Raw genomic sequence first — 27,444 nt, 5'->3', positions numbered from 1 at the left:
ATCGTGAGACGCATATTTATTTCTGTAAGGAAAATGTGTTTTGAACGTTTGCAAAAATAAATAATGAATACTCTCATAACTCTGACTGTTTTGATGGAGAATAAGCATTACATGTTTGGTTGGTAATATTGCCGTTCGTCATCAGGCCTATTCCTGCTGCAGATGCGTTGCATTCTAAAAATAGATTAGATTAAACGAGTACTCGATTGATCCTCGAGGAATTCCTTCGATCACTCGAGTTTGGAATTTACTACTCGTGCCCATCCCTAATCTCAGCCACTCTCTCTGTTCGCTGATTGGACCGCCAAAAATCTGGCTTCCAAGGAACCAATGCATATGAAGTAGAGCCCGACCGATATATCGGCAGGCTGATATTATCGGCTGATATTAGGCATTTTTCAAACTATTCGGCATCGGCATTTATAATGGCCGATAAATGAATAAAAAAAATAAAAAAAAAGTTTGTTCACGCTCTAACGCCCCAAACCCGCTGATTCAGCCAGAGTCAGGCAGAGTGAATGACGCAGATCGACAAGATCATCGGTGTTGTTCATAGCTGTCGTTCCCTATCACGGATATAGTGCACTATATAGGGTGCTCGCCATTTTGTAGTGGTGTTCGAATTCTCAGTGGTTAATTTCATGCACTATATAGTGCACTCAAATTCCCTAAATTTGAGTGTCCTTGATCAAGGAAATGTAGCATTCAACATCAATACAAGCTCCAGCTTTCCTCCAGTTTGTTTACATGATGTGGGCGGGCACATTTGTCTGCGTCACACAAATACCCGGCGCATTTACTGACGCAAATGACGCTTAGAAATGTTCAGCGTAGTGTCCGAATTCTCGTTTGTTTGTTCCCTATATAGTGCACTATATCATGAACACTATATAGTAGGGGTGTGACGATACACTCAGCTCACGAGACGAGACACGATATTCGGTTCACGAGAACGAGACGAGACAAGATTTTTAGAAAACTACAATGACAAAATAAATGACTGGACCAACAGACTTTTATTTAACCGAGTTGCACATGCATTTTGAAATGTTTTATTATAACTTTACATGCATGAAATTGAAACTAAAACCAGAATTTATAAAAGTTCATGTAAAATAAAGTAAATTAAATAATTCTCTTTTTTTCAAGTGCAAACAATATTATGTGCAAAACCAAATCAAAGTTCTACTCCGTCAATACAGAGTACAAATAGTGCAAACTGAGTCTGACCAAGGATGTCACTGACAACTTTTTTATTGTCCGTCTTATCAATCACTGTACTGCCATTCATCATTTCCGCCGGGTACCCAAAATGCTGCCAAACAAATGATTTAAAAGTGGCGGGGGCATCTTTGACGGTAATACAGGTATTTTCCGACGTCATTCTGGACGTAGCAAAGGCGCATTACTGCCCCTACAGGCCACAAATAGAAGTTTGATTAGCTCACAATTCTTGCGAGACAGATTTTTAACCCGACGGGTAATATCGTCAAGTTTAATCTCGCGAGATCTCGTGGCATGAGATCTCGTCACACCCCTACTATATAGGCAATAGTGAGGGAGTGAATAGAGGATGATTTCGAACACAGCTCATGTGTGCAAGTGTGTGCATGGTAAGTTGGCAACTGTCACGAGACATACATTGCTTGAATAACAATTAAAAGAACATCCCCATCAATTCTCTAAAGTCGATAAGCATGACTTAATTCATGACTACCATGTCCAGTTTTGCTGTTGTTACGTGTTAGCTGAGAGTGAAAAGGATTTAAAGGATAAATACAAATAACCAATGTTAGGGAAATCTGTTTGTTTTGTTGCGCGTTTCTAGATCTTTTTAAAAAGTATATATCGGCCGATATATCGGCATATCGGATTTTTAAATCACAAAATATTCGTATCGGTCTTAAAAATCCTATATCGGTCGGGCTCTAATATGAAGCAGACCCAGACCTAGTACTGAAGTGAAATGAAAATTGAGCGGAAGTAGGTAGGTGGGCGGTGCCAGGCTACCATAGCACATTAGTAGCATTGCAAAGGCGTGGAGAATATCTGGTAAATTTCCAGAAACTTTCCGGTAAATTACCATGGGAAGTTAAGTTTGGGAATTTTTGATATATTTAAAATCTGAAAATTATGGGAATTAACAAGGAATTTAGGATGATCTTATCAAACTGTATCATATCCAAGCAGAAATATATATATCTTTTTTGTTATAAGTAGTAGGGCTGCAACAACGAATCGATAAAATCGATAAAAATTAGGGATGGGCACTAGTAGTAAATTCCAAACTCGAGTGATCGAAGGAATTCCTCGAGGATCAATCGAGTACTCGTTAAATCAAATCTATTTTTAGAATGCAACGCATCTGCAGCAGGAATAGGCCTGATGATGAACGGCAATATTACCAACCAAACATGTAGGCCTAATGCTTATTCTCCATCAAAACAGTCAGAGTTAGAGTATTCATTATTTATTTTTGCAAACGTTCAAAACACATTTCCCTTACAAAAATAAATATGCGTCTCACAATTTAAATCACGTCGAACCAAGGCCTGTAAGTTTAAAAAAAACGAAACAAGTAGCCTAACCATTGCAAATAAATGCTTAAAGCTGCAAATAAAACGTCAGCAAATGGACTATGGAAATACTCAGCGTTGTGATCTTCTCTACACGCCCGGGATTACAGCTGCGTCTTGCGGCGGTGAAAATATAGCCTGCGACACACTTTCACTTTCACCGTTGCTGCGGGTCTGCTTTCCCGAACTCACTGTTGTGTTTCAGGAGCATATGTTGCCGCATAGTACTTTCTGGTAGCTCGATTTCGCTTGGCATATTTTACAGTTCACCTTATGATCTCCTATTTCTTTAAAGTATTTCAATTCTTCGCTGCGGTTTGCTTTAACCGCCATCTCTTAACTTTTTGAATTCTGGCGTGCCTGCACACGCCACGGAACGCGCCATGGAAATGGATGCATTTAATTTTCTTTGTGCCCACGTCATGCGTTAGTGGCGCCGACAGAAAATTGATACATTTGCTTCAGAAAACTTTGTTTGTGTGTATATGCAAACTCGAGTTTGCCTGTCCACCAACCGAGTTCATTTGTAACGAGTAGTACTCGAGTAATCGATTCCTCACGCCCATCCCTAATAAAAATCGATTACTAAATGCGTTGGCAACGAATTTGGTCATCGATTCGTTGCGTCGCGCGATTAATAAGTTACTCATAGGCGCAGCACTGTTTACAGCCAGCCGCCGACAGGTTAGTTCATGGTTCATGCACGCCCACAGCGAGCTTTAGTGTGAGTGACCACAGCTTGTATTTTGGTCATATCTTAAAACTGGACTGTAGGCCTACATAAAAGTGTTGTACCTTCACTGTCTTTGGGTTAAAAAAAAACTCCTTCAACTCAGCATCCGTCTAGTGCAACCGAAAACTCTGTCAGCTGCTGCTGCTGCTGCAGACGTTGTACAGACGGCCTCGGAGTCGGCACCGCGTCCATCAACAGTCATTCAAAGCAGCGGTAGTAATCACACAACCGGACGGTGTAGAACAGGGTTCTTGCACCATTTTTAAAGTCAAATTTAAGACTTTTTAAGACTTTTTAAGACCAACACACACATAAATTAAGACCCAAAAAATGTCTGAAAAATTATTTGATAGAAAAGGTGTGTATAATTGAGTCACTTATACACATCAACCGTAGCCGTAGTACTAGCAGTAGTAGTACTCTTGCAAAGTTATCTCGGAAGCGCGCGGACACGACGATACGCAAACACATTAACCCACCCGTGTCACCCATAGTCACCCATGACCGTCGCTTAGCAACCGGACACGCTGGGGTTGATATGTTACCGGACTACTGTAACTACTATGGAGTGATAACAAAGACATGAATCGGGCAATAAATCCACCGTCCTTGACAGCGGTCAAGTTTGGAGTGCCGAGTGGACCAAATGCGAACTACTGCAGCTTTCCTAAATTAAACCCCAAACTAATCGGAATAAGTGTATGCATGTCGATTATAGCAGACTACACCACCTCTTCTGTAGCCGAATAGAATTATATTACGAACAGATAATTGTATTCCGATTGAGGCGTATTATATGATCCTTTTCTATTCCGATTGAGCTGTTCTTCCACAACTATGCGGATCAGATGTGTCCATGTAAACACGGCTGACAGTGATCTCAAATACACACACACACACACACACACACACACACACACACACACACACACACACACACACACACACACACACACACACACACACACACACACACACACACACACACACACACACACACACACACTTTGAAGCCGAACTTCCTTATTCGAATATAATGCGAATATCAAAAAATAAATCAAAATTCAAACAAATATTAGGCAGCCCTTAATATTCGAACCTGTTATGGCAGGCCAAGAGGGAGAGCGTCGGAAAACCCGACGCAGTCTACTCATAATATTGTAATGACCACGGAAGAGGCATTGAATGAAGTATTGATTAGACAGCGATTTATTAGATACCTAATAAACCGTCGGAACACGCAGGACCGGTAACCATAGCAACGCCTGTAAACAAACCCCGCGAAGCCCAATCCAGGTCTTACTGAAGGAATTTAATGGTCATAATATTATTAATAAATATTCGAATATTAATATTAATAAACAAACAAACTTCGAATATGATTTTTGGGAAAAAGTCTGTCACACAATTCAATTAATTTACTGTTTGGAATACTTACATTAAAATGATCCAGCATGAACTGTGATCCATAGTACCGCGATAAGACATGGCTGTCGGTGTCGTCCGTGGGCCAGTACCTCACATGGATATCCATCCGTTTGCTTTTAGTGGTTTTGTTCACTCATCGAACATGAGGACGTACTGTTTATCGTTTACGCTGCGTGACAGCTCTCTTTTTATGAAAGATGCGATCCCGTATTTGGCTAGATAGGCCGTTTTGTTTTCACCGCAGGTGAACGACTTTGCAAACTCAGAATCTGGGAACATAGCAGCCAAGACGTTACTAATGTCCTCGTTCGATTTGAAGGAATTATGTCTGCTCACCGTGTGGAGAACCCACAATACCTCCGCCTTCTGGGTTTCTGGTGGCGACACAAAGCCGGTTAACGCCGTCTGATGTGAAGTACTAGCCACGGATGCTGAACTTTTCAGTCCACTTCTTTCAAATAATACGGGCATCGCTGTAGTCACGCTAGCTGCCACGGAGTATCGGATATATTTCTGCGACCTCATGTGGGACTCAAGAGCTTTTGCTCCCATGGTCCCTAGTATGAATGCCTTTCGGGATAAACAACACCTTGCCTCGTAGTCACCTGCCTTCTCCAACCACCCCCGAAACGTATCTTCCTCAAACCATTTCTCATTGAATTTGCACTGTCCCATCCTGAAAGTAGCGCAAGTTGGCCTAATGATGTCAACCGTCACTAGCTAAAAGTAGCGCCAGCAAGTAAGCCTACAGACGCAGCTGCAGGCTGCAGATGCAACCCCCGATGACTGATGTCAACGTTAACGTAACGTAAAACTCCTGAAAATGCCGTAATTAAAAGACGCACTAGGTGATTTGTTGTGCGCGACAATTTCCCAGTCTTAAAAAACCCTCTGCAAAATTTAATACCTAGAGCAAATTTACAGTAAATTTAAGACAATTTATGGCCTTAATTTTACACAAAAAAAATTAAGACTTTTTAAGACTTTTTAAGGACCCGCGGGAACCATGTAGAAGGTCCTGTCAGTTAAAAATAGTAATGCCGTTTTTAAATCCATGTTAAAATCGGCAGGATATAGAGCTAGTTAGCTTAAAACAAAAAACTGACCAATGGTCACAAACAGGGTCAAATGTCATGTATTTAGGTCGGCTCAGTAATATGATTGATGCGTTCAAATGCAACAGAAAAAAAATTATAATAATGGAGATTTTGGGGAAAACTTGTTTTCCCAGTAATATAAAAAAGATGGTAAAGATAGAATTATGACCTGTTTAATGTCCTATCTTGAACTATCATCACAGGGCTCCAGAGTGCGCCTAATTTGGGCGCACATGCGCCTAGAATTCGGGGTAGTGCGACCAAATATTTAATTTGGGCGCACCGGTGCGACTGAAATTTTTTCTGGTATTATTATTTTATTTTTTTACAGAGCAGTCTATTCATAATATTGAAATGACCACGGAAGAGGCAGTGAATGAAGTATTGATTAGACAGCGATTTATTAGATACCTAATAAACCGTTGGAACACGCAAGACGGGTAACAATGGCAACGCCGGTAAACAAACCTGCGAAGCCCAATCCAGGGGCCTGTACTACGAAGCTCGATTAGAGGGTTAGCGAGGTATGTTGAGCTGAAAGCCTGGGTTAGCTGTACCATGAATATCGATCTCTTTAAACGTCGCTGTATCACCATGGTGACTTACGCTCGCAACCAAACCTGGTCGGGAGCAGCTTTTCAGCGAGTCTACCCGGAGATCGGCTACTTATATCGGCGTGCGCAGCTTCCTAGCCCCTCCTCCGATAATGGCGTCACCATTTGTGGTGTTCCCATGGACCTCGGCGCACTTATCGTACAGGCGTGTCTCCGGAGACAGAGGGTTTTTCGGGACAGAACCGATCCCTTGGCATTGTCTGACGATATTCTTTATGAGAGATACAGATTCGGCATTTATTTAATGGTCAAAATATTATTAATCAATGGCGTAAATATCGACGGTGCACCCGGTGCAGCTGCCCGGTTGCCCGGTTGCCCCCCCCCCCCCCCCGTCAACAACTCAGCACAAGGCAGGCACGGTCCAACGCCCCCCCCCCCCCCAACAACTCAAAACGCACCAGTGCACCCAAGGAAAAAGTTAGTCTGGAGCCCTGCATCATTTTATCAGCAATTAAAGCAATATTACAAGTTTTATTTCAAGGAGTCTCAAAAATGGTATCAAAAGGTTTGACCGGTTAACCATGGACATCCCTTACATACATATAAAAGTATATCATACATTGTATGTTTTTTTTTGTGTTATCCCAGTTATGTTTTTTTTTTTTTGTATTATTTAATATTACTTTTAATAGTTCCGGGACGTTGGAGCAATAACCTGGTGTTTTTACACTTCAGTTTGCACTGTGAATTTGAAGTAATGTTCAGTTTTTGAATAAAGATGCGGCAATTCCAAATGTTTCTTTTTTTTATCCGATTCGATTAATCGAAAAAATAATCGACAGATTTAATCAATTATTAAAATAATAGTTAGTTGCAGCCCTAATAAGTAGACATCCATGCAAAATAACACGATAAAATAATTATAAAAAGACTACAAAAATTTAAAAAACTAAATTTTAGCAGATTTATTTATAAGTAGAACAAGTTCTAATCATTTCATTCTTTCATTGAAGAACAAAAACATGAATTTTGAGTTAAATATGTTCTGGGCTTAAAAGTGTGGTCCAGGGTAGTGCTGCACAATTTGGTAAAAAAGTCATATTGCGATTATTGCGGACAATATTGCGATTTGTGATTACGATATAATAAACAAATGGTGTCATGAGTGTACTTGCTTGGTTATCAAGGAAAATGAACACAGATTACCGATAATTGTAAAAAAAAATCTTTCTCAACTCAAACATAAAAACTTAAACTAGCAAAAAAAACTAATGTGTACAGTACTGTTTTCAAAATAACAATATTTTACTAAATTAAATAAATAGAAATATATATTTTTCAAAATAAAGGCATTTCTGCTGTGCAAACTTGTTAGGTTCTCAATAGTACAACTAAATAAACTAAATCGAATCAATAAGAAAATACATAGCCTTTTGCTATGTATATAATACAATCACAAAGGCTGATATCGCGATTGCGATTCGATTAATCGTGCAGCACTACTTGTCATCAGTGCACAAGTGATGGAAGAATGCAAAGCGCATGTAGGGGGTGTGGTCTCAATAGCTCTGCAGTAAGCAGCGTGATTGAGGAATAGCATAGATATTCAAGTTTACTTGCATGAAATCTGGTTGTGTTAGTCAAGATTATGCTAAAATATATTTTCCCAAACTATATTTAAGTCCAATGTTATGAGCCAACCTTTCATTTTGTACATTCCCGGTTGATTCCCATAAATTCTCATGGAAAGTTTCCAGCTTTGAAAATTCCTGGAATATTCCAACCCTACAAATCAGTACTATCAGCTCCAGCTCACTTCCTCATTACACATCTCTAAACAGCTTATCACATTGTCCTGCGTACTACGGTGAGGGTTTCGGTGCGCCCCCTACCTTCTCCGTTCCATTTGGGAACATGTTTGGTTTCATTTCGCTTGTTTCGTAGTTTAATTAATTAATTAAGGATGCCACCAGAGGGCACCCCCAACACATTTCCTGCCCCAGGCGATCGCCTAGGTCGCCTATGCCGAGCGCCGGCCCTGGCTGCAGCTGGAGATAATTTAGAGACCCCCCATGTCCACACCGCCATGCAGAACGTGTGCACATAACCAAAGACAGTCGACATGGATATTTGAATGCGACCATACTGCATAGATCTTAAAGGTGTACAGTAGGTATTGGCAGAATTTCCTCTTGCCCAAGAGCACAATGTGGGCAGATACAACTTGTTCGTCTGACAAATGCCTTTCACTAGCACTGGACGTGAGGGTAATATCTACGTAGCACTTAGGTTAGTGTTCATACATGGACTTAAGGAAGTTGATAGTACATCATTGTGTTGTATTGAATGGGTTCATGTCTGGTACCCGCTAGGGGAAGGGTAACCTAGCCACACTGAAGGAAGGTTACCCTCCCCAAACTAAAAGAAGGGTACCCTAGCCACACTGAAGGAGGGGGACCCTCCCCAAATCGAAGGAAGGGGACCCTCCCCACACTGAAGGAGGGGGACCCTCCCCATACTGAAGACCCAGCGTCAAAACCAGCCTGCTGATGCTGTGATTTAGCTGCTGCTCCTGCTCAGTCTAACAGCAGTCTGAAGCTGTATCAACCAGCTCTTTGTTAAATACAGGCTAATAGACCCGAACACAAATCTGTAATTTAACCAGTGTGCTAGCACACAGGACAACATGAGCAACTATCCTGGATAACCCCATGGATAACAACAGATTAATTAAGCTATCAGGCTAGCTGTCCAGAGGCTAACGTCAGCTCGTTAGCCGCTCAGGACATTCTTCCACATCATACGTCTTGTATTCTGCTCTTACCTCATAGTCAAATTTCCATTATATTATTTGATAAAGTAGATCCCAGTGAAATGATGTAGCCATACAACGTATAACCTTCGAATACTTCGCTTTTAATTCACCAAAGTCCTTTCCTGTGAATATCTCAGATCCGAAATCCCGACCGAGGGAGAGCTGGAAAATGGGGTAATGATCGTGGGATATCGCGAGATTTCACAAAAATGTATGTAGAAATGGCAATTGGTGCTTTATCGCGATATGTTGTGCATAAATACAATATGATCATGCCCACTTTATTAAAATATCGTAAAATTATCATAAACCAGTGCATATCAATCATAGTTGGCTGTTGGCGCAAACAGTGCCATATACATACTTCTTACAAGCCCATTCCATCTTGGTATGAATGGAATTAATGATCAATGGGATATGCAATCTAAGGTTTTACAATCAAAACGATGACAATTATTTTCATAATCAAATAATTGTACAATGTATGATTGGACTAAATTTTGCATTATGTTCTAAATAGTAATCCAGTCGGTCCAGCAGTTGGCGCTGTTGCCAACAGCCCCCATGTCTGTAGAGAACAAGAAGAAGAAGGCAGATGGGTGGACCGAATCGCGCTGCTCAAAAGAGACGGTTTGGCGTAAGTAATGAGTGAGTTCACTGAGTTGTCTCTGCCAAGCATAGGGTAAGGTTTACCAATATGAAGGGTTTGTACTGCCGACTCGGACAGACTGATGCGGACACCAAGTTTGTTATTCAGGAGATGGTGAGTCTAGCTCTTTATTTTCCAGGTTATGCGTGCATGATTGCATTACTATCCATTCTTGGGTAGGTGAATGAAACCAAGTCAATGAAAGGGAAGCACAATGTTTTCAAACCTGTCATATAATGTGTAATAAATTAGCATTACTGTCCACTTGTAGTAACGCTATTATGATACACATATAATAGTTTAAGCCTAATTTAAAACGGTTGGACCCAATTATTAATTATTTGAAAGCAAATGGATGTAGCAGGCTACATGTGTAAAGAAACAAGCAGCTTGCTGCCAAACAACATAAAATAAGTATAGAAATGTACATCTGCTCATTGTCAATGTGAGCCTTTTCCCCTCCGTTTAATGTCTGTAGTTACCCAACGAAGATAAAAATCTAACTTCATGTCTGTTTCTCTCTCTCCGTTTGATTCTGTCTGTCCTTAGTCCCTCCCAGCCAATGTAGACAGTCACCAGGTCAGGGTTAAGATGAAGGCATGTGGACTCAGTCCTCTCGACCTCAAGGTAACTTATGACAATAGCTCCTATATTATATATCCACCCAATCGCTTATTCCTGTAAAGAGCCATGGAGGTGGTAGGGAGAAACTGCCTGCATTCTGAATGTCGGTCTATTGCGATGGCTCGCGCTGCACTGCGGTCATGCCAGCCGACTCATCGAGATCGGCGGTCAAGCCAGCCGACCCAGTTTTTTGCCGTACCTGTATATACTAGCCATTACGGTAATAGCGCCTCAGTGCGTCAGAACTAGTTTCAAAATAAAAGCATTTGTCTGGTACATACCGAAAGACAGTCATTAAAAGCAAATACTATCAAAGGAAATGTACGGACGTTGTGATATTTACTTTCAAATTAAAAGCCCAACTAATTGACAAAAGTAAGCTTATACCAATAGTTTATTGGAGATTTAAAATGAAACGCCCTGTTATCCCAGACTCATTCCACGTCAGGGTCATAGTTCACAACCCCATAGTGTCACCCAAGAAGTTTCAGGATATTCTGATGTGTAATTTCAAATTAAAAGCCGACTAGAAATTGAAATATGAGACTTATTACAGGGTCTTGAACTATAACCCTGATGTGAAATGAGCCTGAAATAACAGGGCATTTTCTTTTAAATTGAATCCAAAATCATATGTATTATGTCTCATATTGGAAAATTTGGTTGGCTTTTATTTTGAAACTCCACATCAGAATGTTCTGAATCTTCTTGCGTGACCCCATGGGGTCTTGAACTATAACCCTGATGTGAAATGAGCCTGAAATAACAGGGCATTTTCTTTTAAATTGAATCCAAAATCATATGTATTATGTCTCATATTGGAAAATTTGGTTGGCTTTTATTTTGAAACTCCACATCAGAATGTTCTGAATCTTCTTGTGTGACCCCATGGGGTCTTGAACTATAACCCTGATGTGAAATGAGCCTGAAATAACAGGGCATTTTCTTTTAAATTGAATCCAAAATCATATGTAATATGTCTCATATTGGAAACTTTGGTTGGCTTTTATTTTGAAACTCCACATCAGAATGTTCTGAATCTTCATGTGTGTCCCCATGGGGTCTTGACCTATAACCCTGATGTGAAATGAGCCTTAAATAACAGGGCATTTTCTTTTAAATTGAATCCAAAATCATATGTAATATGTCTCATATTGGAAACTTTGGTTGGCTTTTATTTTGAAACTCCACATCAGAATGTTCTGAAACTTCTTGTGTGACCCCATGGGGTCTTGAACTATAACCCTGATGTGAAATGAGCCTGAAATAACAGGGCATTTTCTTTTAAATTGAATCCAAAATCATATGTAATATGTCTCATATTGGAAACTTTGGTTGGCTTTTATTTTGAAACTCCACATCAGAATGTTCTGAAACTTCTTGTGTGACCCCATGGGGTCTTGAACTATAACCCTGATGTGAAATTAGCCTGAAATAACAGGGCATGTTCTTTTAAATTGAATCCAAAATCATATGTAATATGTCTCATATTGGAAACTTTGGTTGGCTTTTATTTTGAAACTCCACATCAGAATGTTCTGAAACTTCTTGTGTGACCCCATGGGGTCTTGAACTATAACCCTGCAGTGAAATGAGCCTGGAATAACAGGGCATTTTCTTTTAAATCGTATCCAAAATCATATATATGTCTCATATTGGAATGTTTGGTGGGCTTTTATTTTGAAAGTAAATACCACAACGGCCGTACACTTCCTTTGATAGTATTTGCTTTTATTGACTGTCTTTTTGTATGTACCCGACGAATGCTTTTATTTGAAACTAGTTCTGAGACGCTATTACCGTAATGGCTAGTATATACAGGTACGGCAAAAAACTGAGTCGGCTGGCTTGACCGCCGATCTTGATGAGTCGGCTGGCTTGACCGCAGTCGCGCTGCCTGCTAAACCTCCAGATATTTTCCTAGTTCCTCATTATACCCACCGTTCCAAATGCAATTATTTTATCATTCTTCCTCACAAATGTACTTATCAAGCTGCTGTAGGGCCACATAGGCCTGTAACAAATGTGATTCGCTACAAAGTCTGTAAGTTGTGATTGTCTGGTCAGATCTTCAACAATCGACATAATCTTCAAACCATCGTAAAAATTCCTACTCACTAGAGCTTTAGGAGTATAGCTTTTTAGGAACTTGTGTTAGTCGACCCTTTGTCTTCGGAGGTGTGTGAAAACTGGAGACACACATTGGACGATATCCTAATTCACAGAAGGAACCAAGCGGACTAGGAACCTGGGGCTACACAATAACAGAAACACCAGTAGTTATAAATATATATTTCATATGATCATTAAAAAAAATATTTAAACTCTTCTACAGTTCACATTTAACAGCTGATCCGTTTAGTTTGACAATTGCTGACATTGCATCTGTTAATTTTGTTCAATCATTGCTATGTTGATTATTAGATTATTAGTGAGGATTTTCGGGTCATTGTTTAATTAATTGTGAAATGATTGTGTGTTTTTTGGAAGATATTCTTGTTTTTTAAGCGAGACGTGGCAAAAAAAAAAAGTGTCAGAACAGCCCTTGCTGGGTGGGGGAAATATGTCGCTGACTGCGCCGCTGGTGACTTGAATTCATTATGAGGATGTGGCCACGACGGCCCGCCTCACGCCTCGTGCCCACTACCTCCGTCCGTTGACTGATCCCCATTGACTTTGAATGGGGACGGACGCGCAATGCATTGTGGATCCGTCCGATCCGTTGGAGCCTTCGGCTCCGTCAAGAAGTTGAAAAATTTTCAACTTTTTCGGCAGCGACGGATCCGTCATCCAATCAGATCACGTATGGACATTTTAGCACTGTGACGCGACTCGGGCTCTGACGATACTGGAAAGCGGGAAATCGGGTAATCTTGCCTCGTAACAAGCAGGAAGAAGCGGGAAGAACCCGGCGAAGCGATTTGATTGGCTGACGGATGCCTCTGCAAAGACTACTCCCCCATCAGTCAGCCACGCCTTCCCACGTCCGTTGACTGACGTTGCAGTGGGCATGTAGCGTCAGGCCCCGTGCCCACTACCTCCGTCCGTTGACTGATCTCCATTGACTTTGAATGGGGACGGACGCGCAATGCATTGTGGATCCGTCCGTTCCGTTGGTGCCTTCGGGGCCGTCAGAAAGTTGAAAAATTTTCCACTTTTTCGGCAGCGACGGATCCGTCATCCAATCAGATCACGTATGCAAATTTAAGCACTGTGACGCGACTCGGGCTCTGACGTTACTGGAAAGCGGGAAAGTGGGTCATCTTGCATCGCAACAAGCAGGAAGAAGCGGGACTGACGGATGGGGGAGTAGTCTTTGCAGAGGCATCCGTCAGCCAATCAAATCGCTTCGCCGGGTTCTTCCCGCTTCTTCCTGCTTGTTGCGTTGTCATTGCAAGATTTCCCGCTTTCCAGTATCGTCAGAGCCCGAGTCGCGTCACAGTGCTTAAATTTGCATACGCGATCTTATTGGATGACGGATCCGTCACTGCCGAAAAAGTTGAAATTTTTTCAACTTTTTGACGGAGCCGATGGCTCAAACGGAACGGACGGATCCACAATGCATTGCGCGTCCGTCCCCATTCAAAGTCAATGGGGATCAGTCAACGGACGGAGGTAGTGGGCACGAGGCGGGTGCACTCACACTAGGCCATCTGGCCGTGGCCTTTTTCACACCTAACCGTGCTCATATCTGCCATTGTGTGTGTGTGTGGCCAGTCTGGCCAGGCAAGGCCAATTTGGCCACTTGGGAGAGGTGTGCTGCTACGGTACGGGCCGCTACGGTACAGATGCTAATGAGCCGACACGCGCACACGCACGGCTACGCAACCTGAGCTGGATGACGTATAGTCCATGCGACGGCCACGGACATAATAGAGCTCGTAAGTCGCCATTGCTCACCTATGAGACCGAAATAAATGAATGGGAGTCAATGGAGAGGAAGTAATTATTTTCTGATCCCAGTTTTGATATGCCCCGGATTACACATATGTTGTTTGTGGATTTAAATGATAATTTTTCATGCAAAGAAAACTATAATTTAGCGGGTAGGAGTTTGATACGGTTAGTTTTTGTGCGGGGCGCTTTGTGGACTCCCGCTGCTCTCGACGCGTATGATATACGTCACCACCACTCGCAAACAGATCCCGCAGTCGGAACATGGCTGTGTCTTTGGTGCACTTTACCACCTTCTTTCAAGGAGAGCACAAAAAACTTGTTTGAGGTGACAACAACACTATTGTGTTGTTGTCCATTGTTGTTAAAACTCTGACTGCCGGCAGACTTTATTATGGTCCATGCAGCGGACGCTTGGTGATGACGTGTTACGACGTGATGACGTATGTACAAGAGCCTATCGTGGCCAGGCCACAGTTGCGACGGCCATCGGCCACGGCCAGATGGCCTAGTGCAGGGATGCCAGGGTGAAATTGGTCAGGGGGCCAGATTTTTTTCAAGAGAGACCTCAGGGGGCCGGATTACACTTTCGGACTGAAAAGGCCTGAAAAGGCCAAACACTGCCTCAACACATGGATAGGTAGGCTATTTTAAATTATGCTTGAAGGCCTAGATATCAAAAATAAATTGCATTGGCCCCAAAATAGCCTCACAATGAGGCCTACAATTACATAGCCTAAAGCAGGAGACAGCTCCCCTCTAACTGTGTGTTCACACCAAACGCGAAATTTTTCGCCCGTTCGCGTTGTCGCCGAAGTTTTGTCGCGCCACACATCATAATCTGTCGCTGTGCAAGTTTTGTTGAATTTGTCGCGCCACAACAAGGTAACCACCATTGCATGTCTTTACCTTTTGTGGAAGAGGGAGAGACGTCGGAGGACCCGACGCAGTATATTCATAATATTGTAATGACCACGGAAGAGGCAGTGAATGAAGTATTGAATAGACAGAGATTTATTAGATAGGCCTACCTAATAAACCGTTGGAACACACAAGACCGGAAACATAGCAACGCCGGTAAACAAACCCCGAGAAGCCCAATCCCTATGAGAGCTCCCCGCGCGACGGCCATCCGGAGGCGCACAGAGCTTTTGGCCGTGATATTATATGTACAATTATAGTATATTATATACTATATATAGAGCTCCGGGAGTCGCAAACGGCAACATTCGCTTTCTCCTCCATGCTGCAGTTCACACCGGACTGCACTGCACTGAGTTTGACTGTTGAACGCTGATTGGCTGTTACGTTACACATGTGACTCAGTGGCCACGCTGTTGAACGCTGATTGGCTGTCATCACACGAAATTTGCGTCAAAGTTCAAATATTTGAACTCGAGGGAATTTTTCGCGCAACAAATTCTCGTGAACGCGCTCGCCTGTGCACGGCAAAAGTGTGGCGCGACAAATCAAAACTTGTCGCCGTTTTCTCTCGCGAAAAATTCGCCCAAAACGCGTCTATACGTTGAGCTTTTACCCCCCCCCCCCCCTTTACCAGTGTTGTATGTACTCTTTTCCAAAATAGATACACAATGAACATTGCTTTTCGTTTACCAAGCATCTAAAAAATGCCCTCTGAAGCTAATATCTTGTCCTTGCAGTTTATTTTTGCAAAGTATGAGCAAGTATCGTTAACACAGTATATTCTCATCAATTAACATGGGCAGGTTAAACATACTGTATAATCATAATCCTGAGGCTGAATTAACCCTGTACTCTGCTTCATGCCTAAACACCAAAGAGCATCTGCGTTTGTCCCCATCCTTGAGGTTTGGTTTGGATAAGTTTCTTCTGCATTTGTTCATTGCAGACATTGTCGTAGAAAGATGTGTCACTGCAGATCAGCCGGGACTCTGGTCAAAATCAAAACGTTTAGAATGGATCCTGGCTCAACTGACCTGGTCTGTATACATTTGTCTGGAAGTTGTCTTTGGCATCAGAATCAGGGCAAAGTCCTGTATTGTGAGCATGGGTGAGGAAAACCCTTCACCAGACTTTCCCAGCCAAAGACAATTCAGGGCTATAACAGTTTACATTTCACTGTTTATCTTTCTGTTTTTCACATCTGTTTCAAGCTGCTAGTTGACCTAGGTATCCAGAGGGATTTGATTCCGGTTGGTCGAGAGGTAGCAGGGGTCGTCCTGCAAGGTGACGCTTTTTTTTCTTTGTTGTCATGCACATTGTACAAATAGTACAACAAAATGCAGTCTAAAAGTGTACAGGTTTAATAGTGTAGGTTATAACAAAAGAGCTGTAGTATTAATTGCCTAAAATTTGAATACATCAAATGAAAATACAGGTGAAAATACAACGTAAAACGACAAATATTTTTATTATTATAATTAAAGAGTAAATTTTGTTTGTGTTCACTGGGTTGTGCAGTTGGCTCCCTTGTGTCGTCCTTCCACCCAGACGATGAAGTTGTAGGTAAGGAAGGCTCATTTCCATCAACCGGTACTCAAACAATCAACATCATGCCAGGCATTTACAACCATGCGTTAATATTGTTTTATTGCAAAATAGACCTCTCTTTGCAGGATTTATAATTGTTACCTTGGTGAAGAGCAGGTGACTTCCTATACTCTCACATGCACAGCTGAGTCATGTGCTGTGTCAATTTTGGTCCCTTATACAGACTTTTTACTTTTAAACCAAGGTTCATTCTATATCTTTCGAAAAAGTGCTCTAGAAATGTTCAGTGTGTGTGTGTGTGTGTGTGTGTGTGTGTGTGTGTGTGTGTGTGTGTGTGTGTGTGTGTGTGTGTGTGTGTGTGTGTGTGTGTGTGTGTGTGTGTGTGTGTGTGTGTGTGTGTGTGTGTGTGTGTGTGTGTGTTCAGTTGTTCAGTGTGGTTCTGTCTGTGTACATTGTGATATTGTAAATTAAACCTTTTTCTGCCATGCTGTCTTTTTCCAGGTATTCTGCCTTTGGACTACCCCTGGTCTGGACTGTGTGATGTAATCGATGTTGATGAACACCTTCTTGGTAATAAATGCATACACTTGTGCATGTTACCATGCTTGTCCAGTTTAAAGTCGAAATATATACAAATATATTTTGGGTTTAGTTTAGGTTTAGGTAAATTGTTAATCGTGTGTGTGTGTGTGTGTGGTGTGTTTGTGTGTTTTACAGTACACAAGCCAGAAAAGTTGAGCTGGATATGCGTTGCAGGAGCAATACGTGATGGAGTGTGTGCCTATACGGCCCTACACACACACGCCCGAATGGCCGCTGGACACACACTCTTGGTCATGGACGGAGCCAGCGTATGATGAAAACTGTGTGTGTGTGTGTGTGTACGTGTGTGTGTGTGTGTGTGTGTGTGTCATGCAAACGGTGCGCTTTTTGGCGCGAGTCGCTTTTTTATCATACATTTTGGGGACCTGTGTGGTTCGTGCAGATCCGAAGAGTTTTTCTTTTGGGGGGGGGGGGGCGGGGTCGATCGGTGCGTCGATCGGTGCGTCGATCGGTGCTCGCGTACAGGTGACAATATTCCGTAATCTGATTGACTGAGACCCCCCGTGCCTTCGAGGTGAAGAAAAGTGATTCCGGAAATGATTTTGGTAGGGGACCAATCACAGCCCTTGCCGTCGCGTCAAAATATTGGATGCGCATGCTCACGGTAGAGCTTGGATCGGCCTCAGAAAATCAAGCCCGACCCCGAGCCCGTGCACGTTCTGTCCGAGCCCGGCCCGACCCGACACATTAACTGTAATTAGTAGACCTAGCCCGATTTCAACCCGACAATTATTTTAACACATATGTAACTTTGTACACATTTGTTACTAGGCTTACTCAGCTAAATATATATGTAAGGGATAATGTATAGAACGCCGGTCATTATCGGGAAAATAAGACCCGACAGGGCGAACAGTACACCGACGCGCAGCGAAGGCGTCTTGCTTCGCCCTGAAGAAGGGGCTTATTTTCGAAAATGGCGACGTTCTATACATGATCCCGCTTATAACACTGCTACTTGCCAAAACTAAAAAAATAACTTCACATGGTGCGCCTTTTTACAATTTATTCGTTACCAGCATTCATTCATAATTTTTTCCCAATGTCTTGTTTTTAAAAGATTTATGATGACTTTATGCTCTGTAAGGTGACCTTGGGTGCCTTGAAAGGCGCCTCTAAATTAAATGTATTATTATTATTATTCGTAGTGTTGGTCAGCAGTGCAATAATAAATTGTCCGCAAAGACGGTGACGTCACTTGGCAACGGAAGACACTGGGGTTAACAAGTCACCGGACTAGCTTCCAAAGTAAACGGAGCGTTCCACGGCATTTAGAAGACCTGTGTAATAAAGGCCTATAATATTTCTGTTAATGGCATAGATTTCTCCTCAGATTAGGCCAATAAACGATGATATAAAATAAAATGATACAAATAAAAATAAAAACGCTCGATCAAAGGCCCGGCCTGACCCAGCCCGAGGATAGTGGTGGGAAATATCGGAGAAGGATGCACTTATTGTGCAGCAGGACGCAGGGTGCAAGTGCAGTTGGAAGTGGTCATCAAGGCTAAAATTAGAAGGCACGATTAAGGTGAATACAGTGAAGCATAACTTTCCACTGTCTGACTTTTTAAAAAAAAAATAGAAAAAAGGATGTGCTAAATGCACACTCTGCATTAAAGAAATTAATTATGCCAGCAGGGGTGTACATGCCCTGTATGCACACTGTAAGGCAGACATTCATCGGAGGAAAGTGACAACAACAATAAGTACACAAAGTGTTGCACAGCTTCTCCGAAACCCTCTTCCAGAAACCCCCTAAGCAGCAGATCAGGGACAGTGCCAGGCCTACACTGCCAGTACCTGTACCTGTGATCACATATCCAATGCAGAGGTGTGTGTTTGTGAAAATAAATTAACTTAGTTTAAAAAGTCACTTTAACTGAGTAACTAATATATATCTTTCTAGGCATATAGCATAGGCCTTCTCATGATAATAGGATATCATCGGGTAGCTCTCTCTTTTTTTGTCGTGTGTGTGTGTGTGTGTGTGTGTGTGTGTGTGTGTGTGTGTGTGTGTGTGTGTGTGTGTGTGTGTGTGTGTGTGTGTGTGTGTGTGTGTGTGTGTGTGTGTGTGTGTGTGTGTGTGTGTGTGTGTGTGTGTGTGTTACGTATCTCCTTTTTTCTTCCCAGACATTTGGCCTCCTGTGTATCCAGCTCGCAAGTTACCATGGAGTCAAAGTGTTGACAACCTCACACACGCCAGAGCAACACACATTCCTTGAAAAACTACAGACAAGTTTAGGTCTGTATTCAATCTCCACATTTTAATTTAAATTGTTATCAACAGGAGAAAAAGACACACGCTGCGAGCACCATTCCGCGCCCATCAACTGCGATAAGTTTGTTGCTAAATAACACCAAAATGTAATTCCTGACACTGAAACATTTGAAGAATGGGTAAAGCTCCTGGAGGCCTTTTCAACCGTTCTTTGTCCGTGATTCCACACCTCTTCCAAACTATTCTGTCTTTCTCCACTAAGTAGTTCAAGAGCATCTAGTAGGTGAGACAATTATTTCAGTATTTCAAACTTGTCAAAGTACTGTATATCCTCTTTTCTTTGATGTTCCTTTGTTTGTAGCCAGGGTGATTCCAGTGTTTGAAGGGTCTTCGGACCTGCTTTCAGATGTTCTAGAGGAAACCGGGGGATTAGGCGTGGACATAGTCATAGACACTGGAGGTGAATACACTGGTTGTGTTTGTATGTCAACTGAAGGGCTCATTGAAGGAATTTGAATGCTTGAATTAATATGCAAATTTATGTTTTCCTTAGACTTAGGCCCGGTCCACACAGACGAAAATGATCCGTTTTCCTTTGATGCAGTTCAGGAATATCTCCGTAAAGACGGATTCATTGTGGAACCGCATCGAGCTGTAGAAACGCTGTAGTACAAATTCCAGGCCAATAAAGGGCGTTGCTTCTGCTACAGATCTCCAGCAAAAAAAAGAAGAAAAGGCGAGCATGCGCATAAAGCCTGTGCGCTGTTTACAAACATACAGTCCGAGAGGAACAAAAAACAAGGCTAAACGATCTTTTCCCCTCCGTTTTCCTTTGATACGTTTCAGGAATATCTCCGTAAAAACGCACTCATTGCGAAAACGCATCGAACTGTTCCCCACAAAAAAAATGACTTCATCGTTTGCATTTCAGGCGTACACACAAATCCAAACAGGAAACCGCATAGGTCTCCTTTATTTGAATCCGGACCTCAGTCATGGAGGTCCGGATTTCAGAAAAGTTCCTGAAATGGAGAAACTGGAGGTTCAGAAAAGTTTGTTTTCGGGTGCCGGTGTTACACCGAATTCTGCCACCCACCGAAAAGTGTGACCCCAGGGGGCGCTGTTGCATATTTTCTGCAATATGCATGTTTGAGGCGTGGACAGGCATGACAAAAACATACATAAGATCTCCCCCCAACCAATTACCTTTTTATTAAAGGTGCTTAATAAATACATTTGATTGATTTGATTAGCATTTTACAGACCCATACAATGGATAGGGCGTTAAGTACGGTCCTTCGCCGTTGCTTCTTTACCCATAAAAAGCTATAGTCAGTGTTAAATTACGCTGATTTACATTTGAGCATTTCCTATTATAGGCAAATGTGTAAAATGCTGTTTAGAATTAATGTTAGTATCAAGAAAAGAAAGACCCACCGGTGGGGGGAGATCTTATGTTTTATTTATGTTTTTGTTATAACGCACACGTACATGTTGCAGAAAATGTACAACAGCGCCCCCGGGTGTCACACTTTTCGGTGGGTCGCAGAATTCGGTGTAACACCCGGATCTGCCAGATCTTATGCGGTTTCACCAAAAATCTGCTCCGTGTGGACGGGGCCTTGGGCCCTGTCAGTACAGCTAAGATTTTTGTGTTAAAACGTGGAAGTCTTTGGGCCGACCGTCTAGTTTTGTTTTAGAATTCATTGGAACCCCAGATACGTACATGAAGTCATCACCCCGACCACCAGGGGCCTGTACTACGAAGCTTGATTAGAGGGTTAGCGAGGTATGTTGAGCTGAAAGCCTGGGTTAGCTGTACCACGAAAGATCTCGATCTCTTTAAAGGTCCCATGACATGCTATTTTATGTATTCTTTAATATAGGTATTAGTGGGCAACTAACACAGTATTCAAAGACTTTCCCGAAATTCAGCCGTGGTGCAGAGTTACAGCCATTCCCAGCCAGTCGCACATTGAGCTTCCCCCAAATGCGCTGTTTTGGTGTCTGTAGCTATAATGCAAATGAGGAGGAGCGAGGTGGGTCAAGGAGGAGGGTGGGCGTGTGGCCCTGAGCAGCTTGCAGCCACGGTACCATGCGCTCTGTTTACAGTGGATGTATCGCAATGGCGAGGCGCACACAGCCTTTAGCCTTGTTCTGTACATTTTCTAGAACACACGGGAGTCCTGGAGCTCTATATCTAAATATTAGCATATAGCCTACATAGATATCTATATCATATAATATATATTATCACGGCCAAAAGCTGTGTGAGCCGATATTATGAATCTCTAACGACCGCGTTGGGTTCTCAGACGTTCCTGGTTCTTCCACGTCCACATCAATGTGAGGTAGACTGAACCGCGACAAGGAGGAGAAAGGGATTGTTGCCGGGCAGCGCTCTTAGGCACCTCCGCCTCCGGCGGTGGTCCCTCGGCAGCAGGAAGCGGGGCTCAAGCGGGAGACATTCGCCGCCAAAAATCCCTTTCTCCTCCATGCCGTGGTTCATGTTCTTGAGGGAGTCAAAGCCAAAGTTCCTTCCTCCCCAATTCATTCTCAACCCTGGCTGAGATAACCCCCACTACGAGTCTCGTTGTAGAAATACCAGAGACGAGAGCCCGACGTGTTACGCGCCCATAACACCAAAAGCAGAACGGTTATCCAAATAACAAGGAAGTGTACAACACTTGCGTTACAGTCCTGGAGCTCTATATCTAAATAATATCATATAATACAGAGATATCTATATCATATAATACATATTATCACGGCCAAAAGCTGTGTGCGCCTCCAGACGATATTATGAATCACAAACGACTGTCGGCTTCTGCGACGTCTCCGGTTCTTCCACTTTCACATCAATCTGAAGTAGACTGAACCGCGCGCTGCCTGCTGCCGGCTGCCATGCGGTGGTGCTTTGCGGCAATGGTGCCTCGCGGCAACCGGCGGCATGTCGCAGTTCATCTAGTGCTTGTTTTACAACAAACGCAAGTTTTAGCCACTGGGGAACATAGGCAGGCTAGGGGAACTCATATTTGTGTTAGAAAACCTCATAAAGTGAGATTTTCATGTCATGGGACCTTAAAGAAAAATCACCTCCATATAGTCGGAAAACCGAATCATAGGCTAGATTCACCTGAAATTATTCAAATGGATGCTTACAACTTACCACATTGAATAATATTTTTATATTTATTTTTGACTTGGCCACATGTTCGTAGGAGCGTGCTGGCACCACATATATGGGGGTAAAAGGCATGATGATGCATAATATTTTTCAGACAATATGCAAAATCTTTTCACTTACGAATTAACACGGTCGGCTATTTTTTGCCAGCACGCCACCTTAGCCATATTATGGGCAACCGTGTTCCCCTTGGCTTTGATTTGAACTTTCAATTCCTCGTAGGAGTTCATAATAATACACTGCTCGCCTTCGATGAAATACACCGCTCTCGCGCGATTGATTATGCATAAGGGCGAGTCAAATGACGCGATAAACGCCCCTTTTATGTGAACACGTTGAACCTAAAGCGGAAAACCTGGTTCAACTAATTGAATCTAAAGTGAGCGTCGTGGTACCATTTAACTCTGATGGCGAGTTGCGGCTCTATCGAGCCAGGTTTTCCCAAGAAAGCCTGGGTATGTTCAGCGAGGTTCGTGGTATACCCCCCAGGTGGGCAATGTTAGATTTCTGTCTAATTTGTTTTTGTTTGATTTGTATTATTTTGGTAGCAACCTCCGAGGTGAAACCCGTCTTGGTAAATATAATAACTAACTGATAACTGATCATTATTTTCTGCTCATTTTCTGCTCAAACTACAAGGTTTAACAACTACTGTTGTTGTTGTTCTTCGGTTTCGGTTCTTGGATTCTTCTTCTTCGACTGTATGTTTGTATACAGCTCGCAGGGTTGATGGCATGTTGATTCGCATGCTCCGGCTCCTCTTCTGCATTTTTTTTGTGGAGTTCTGTTGCAGAAACAGCGCCACATATAGGCCTGGAATATGTGCGTTTCTACAGCTAGCTGCGTCTTTGCAATGAGTCCATCATTACGGAGAAATTCCTGCCACGCTGCCAAGGAAAATGGGGAGGGGGGGGGGGAAATATAATTTTTGTATGCGTGGACCTGGCCTTAGTGCTTCCATTATGTGTTTGACATTGTCTGATAAGCAAACCTTCAATCTAACGTGTGTGTGTGTGTGTTTGCTTGTGTGTGTATTGCACATGCTCAGTACGTCTCCAGGAAGATGAAGGGTCAAATGGAAATCGCCTCCCTCACAAGCATGAGGTCATCAGCGTACTGGGAGTTGGGGGTCACTGGGTGACATCACACCAGGAGCTGCAGGTACTTGGGTGCTAAGCAACACAAGTGAAGTGAAAAGGTTGAATCTAAATTCTTGCAATATTTTGTTTAGAACAGATGATGCTTCTGTGAAGATGATTTCATAACATTTATGTACAATGAAAGGAGTATTCAATGAGATTAGATCATACTCCAGACTGGTCCTATCTCGTAGGCGAAATGGGGACGTGTGTGGTTAATGTGAACATGTGTCTCCCCTGACAGCTGGATCCTCCAGATTGCCGACTGCTCCACTTGAAGTCGGCCTCTGTGACTTTCCTCAACCAGGAAGTCTGGACCTCTTCGACTGTGCAACAAGGACGATATCTCCGTATCCTTAATGGTCTGTTCATCTCACTCACCAATATAGTACTTAACACAAACGTGAAGCCATGCTGTGAGCCACCAAACACTATGTTACTATCATACTTGATCATGTTGTGCCTTAACAGTCTCTGCTAGACATTCTGAAGGACATAATGGAGAAGATGTCTTCTGGAATACTCGGGTACACAGATTCACCTCCTTCCACATCACTATTCTAGAAGAGTTACTTTTGATCAGGACTCCTGACTTTAATTAAGCATGAAGGTTTCAGAAAATAGATGTTTTGAGCAGTAGGGCAATGATGACATGACCAAGAAATTGTGTAAAATGTTCAACCAATTGTTTTCACTGAATTGACTTTAAACTGAGGTAACAGATTGTATCCATATATATTAGGGCCCGACCGATATTGATTTTTTTAGTGCCGTTGCTGATTATTTTCAGATAAAAATTACCATTACGATTTAATCGGCCGATTAAAAACAAAACAAAAAAAAGCCTATAAAACGTAGTTTTTGATACCTTAAATATACTTTAAACACTTTTGACGAATATGTGAATTGAATGCAGAACCTTTGAGTGTTTTAGAATACATTTACAGTCAAAAATGTAAAATGTAAAATAAATAACTAAAGTGAAAAGTCAAAGTCAGCTTTATTGTCAACACTTCACATGTACAAGACATGTGAGGGAATCGAGAAAACGTTTCCCCCTATCCCGCGGTGAACATATAAAAAGTAACTAACTCCCAATGTGCTGCGCTCGTGCGCAGTGACTAACACGTGCGTGCTGAGCAGTATGGTCTCACTGTTAGAGTCTACAGTATAACGAATTAACATGGCCTGGGACCTAAAGAAAAACAGGCACAACATGCTCAAACAACGCGTCTTGTGTACATTGGTGAGGTGTGCGCGCAGCTGCCTGAGCGAGCGTGCTTTCATGTTGTACGGTAAAATTCAATCTCCTCTTTTTTACTCCAGCTAAAGTTGTTAGTTAGCAAGGCGAGTAGGAGCGCAATCTGCAGGATACTAAGCGCAATAACATTTAAAAAAAAAAAAAACTTTTTGGCAGATGTTGATTATTTTAAAAAAGGCTATAATCGGCCGATTAATCGGTCGGGCCCTAATATATATACAGCAATATGCTTTCAAAGAACAAAACGTAATATCTGAATCCTCAATTCAATAAACTTTAAAATTATTTAAATTCTATAAACATAGAATTTATACTCACCCAATTTCTTCCAGATGCACCATTACAGTGTATGGTACATGGTGATTTCAAACGCTTCGTAACGCTGTTTGTGTGTTTGTAAGAACTTATTATTCTGTGTTTACCACACTTCCCTCTTACTAGACCCGAGCCTGAGGAGGCGGTCCCTCTGCAGGATGCCACTGTTGTCATGGAGATGGTCCAGCGTTGCGAGAAAAAGAGTGCTATAGTTCAGTTCTGACATCGCACGCTGGTATAGGATGCTAATCCAATCAATTCCTCCGCTAATCACTTTAATACCCTACATTTGACACCATAGAGACTTTCTGGACTCCATTGGATCAAACAAAGGGCATGTTGGTTTACACATGTTTTGATTACGATAGCAAATTGCAACTAGTGCAATTTGACAATACTGAAGATCATAACCCATGGAAAAAACATTTGAATATCTTAAATTCCGAATAACTGTTCCATACAACTGTTTAAGCTACAATCAGCTTGTGTGTGTGTGTGTGTGTGTGTGTGTGTGTGTGTGTGTGTGTGTGTGTGTGTGTGTGTGTGTGTGTGTGTGTGTGTGTGTGTGTGTGTGTGTGTGTGTGTGTGTGTGTGTGTGTGTGTGTGTGTGGATAGATATAGGTTTTTGTTTTCTTTTTCCTGATGATCCCAACCCCTGATCACTAATCTAATGTATGGCTGTTAAATGACTCCTGTCCCCACATGTGGTTTAATGTACATGTGAAATAAAAGTACTTTGCGTATCCGTCTACCTTTTCAGAAACGTAATACTTTTTTTTTCTATTTATTTTTACGGTATTACGTTTCTCAAATGTGTTTTTTGTCTATTTCATTGAATTAATGTTGTTATTTTGAGAACAGCCTGGTTGTGATAGGCTTGTGATACCTAGTGAGATCCATAGGTAAAATCCACACCGGAACCAGCAGGATGTGTGTGTCTCACCTGTTCTCCCCACCAAGTTGCTCAGTGGAATGGGCAACAGAATTTGAGTCTGGTAACAACGCTTCGAGAATGGGAAATATATGGCGTATTGACTCCATCCTGATTGAATTCATCCATTGTGGTAAGCAGGTATCTGAAGGTGGGACATTTTGAGTTCTTAGCTCAGTGATCTTAGTTGATCCTAGTTATTGTAACATGCAGTAAATTGATAGGGCAACAGAGGAGACATATTTGCTACATGTATAGTTATTTTGAAGCGTGAGGGAACTTTTCAGGACTCTCGGGTTCTAAATAGCTAATATATTATTAAATTCGTACGAAGACAGAGACATTTAACAATGTGAAATCTACTAGCTTTGTTCAATTAATATTTGTTATAACACAATACATGTGGAGAGAACAGGTTTCTTGCATGTTCAGATCGTGCTATTTCTTTCTACTGCATAAATGTCCGAGGGTCAGTGTGTAATAGAGGCCCGCAGGGTCAATAGGATCCCCATTGTAACCTTATCCCTGGTTCCACTAGACTAGACAAACCAGCACACACAGGCCTACAGAGTAAACAAAGTGCTATCTACATTTATTTCTGACTTTCTATGTTTGGAACTAAATAAAATGCATAGGGGTTCAGTAATCATTTAAAATTGTATTTTCATTTATAACTTTTGACATATTCAACTATTTAAAAAATAATTATGCGAGCAAAATTGTGTGCGCGCTCAGACTGCGACATGATTCTATCTGAAAAACAATTAAACAACTAAATAAGTCTTAATATGAACCTGCTGCCTGTTATTTGATGCTGTCTCTGCGCTGTATCTTTTCAGGGAGGAGTTAGATATAAGCTCTGCACCGAATAGCCGCAGATAGCAGAGTGGCGCAGCGGAAGCGTGCTGGGCCCATAACCCAGAGGTCGATGGATCGAAACCA

At 42.1% G+C, this 27,444-nt stretch overlaps 2 protein-coding genes across 8 annotated transcripts in view; one reads left to right on the top strand and one right to left on the bottom strand.

Annotated features, from left to right (window-relative positions):
- itsn1 (intersectin 1 (SH3 domain protein)) overlaps nt 1-9,385 on the bottom strand; it is a 120,688-nt gene extending 111,303 nt beyond the window's left edge. For all 5 annotated transcript variants that reach the window (XM_060072405.1, XM_060072406.1, XM_060072407.1 and 2 more), the window contains exon 1: nt 9,216-9,385. The gene's annotated coding sequence lies outside the window, so the exon portion shown is untranslated. The remainder of the gene's footprint in view (nt 1-9,215) is intronic.
- Nucleotides 9,386-9,769: 384 nt separating this feature from the next.
- On the top strand, nt 9,770-26,320 carry cryzl1 (crystallin, zeta (quinone reductase)-like 1). Of its 3 annotated transcripts, XM_060072421.1 has the most exons (13): nt 9,770-9,969; nt 10,405-10,482; nt 16,509-16,581; nt 16,816-16,860; nt 17,347-17,415; nt 17,563-17,696; nt 19,582-19,693; nt 19,935-19,952; nt 20,031-20,129; nt 23,905-24,017; nt 24,240-24,345; nt 24,477-24,522; nt 25,698-26,320. In XM_060072421.1, the coding sequence occupies exons 1-13, from the start codon at nt 9,904-9,906 to the stop codon at nt 25,792-25,794; spliced, it is 1,056 nt and encodes a 351-aa protein (XP_059928404.1). In that variant the 5' UTR covers nt 9,770-9,903; the 3' UTR covers nt 25,795-26,320. The 3 variants fall into 3 exon arrangements, with proteins under 3 accessions (XP_059928404.1, XP_059928406.1, XP_059928405.1); XM_060072423.1 differs by lacking the exon at nt 10,405-10,482 and having other exon boundaries at nt 9,775-9,969; XM_060072422.1 differs by lacking the exon at nt 19,935-19,952 and having other exon boundaries at nt 9,779-9,969.
- Nucleotides 26,321-27,444: the final 1,124 nt, after the last annotated feature.

Source organism: Gadus macrocephalus, chromosome 15 (genome assembly GCF_031168955.1).
Source record: "Gadus macrocephalus chromosome 15, ASM3116895v1".
In the NCBI taxonomy this organism is placed as follows: domain Eukaryota; kingdom Metazoa; phylum Chordata; class Actinopteri; order Gadiformes; family Gadidae; genus Gadus; species Gadus macrocephalus.
The sequence above is the reverse complement of the archived record's forward strand: the minus strand, read 5'-3'. Positions and strand labels throughout refer to the sequence as shown.

What these genes read in the sequence shown, in the direction of transcription:
- cryzl1 (XM_060072421.1), top strand. Translation starts at nt 9,904, where the DNA reads ATGAAGGGTTTGTACTGCCGACTCGGACAGACTGATGCGGACACCAAG. An exon ending in TCAGTCCTCTCGACCTCAAG is followed by an intron (nt 10,483 to 16,508) that starts GTAACTTATGAC and finishes ATCTGTTTCAAG; the next exon opens with CTGCTAGTTGACCTAGGTAT. An exon ending in ATGTCTTCTGGAATACTCGG is followed by an intron (nt 24,523 to 25,697) that starts GTACACAGATTC and finishes CCCTCTTACTAG; the next exon opens with ACCCGAGCCTGAGGAGGCGG.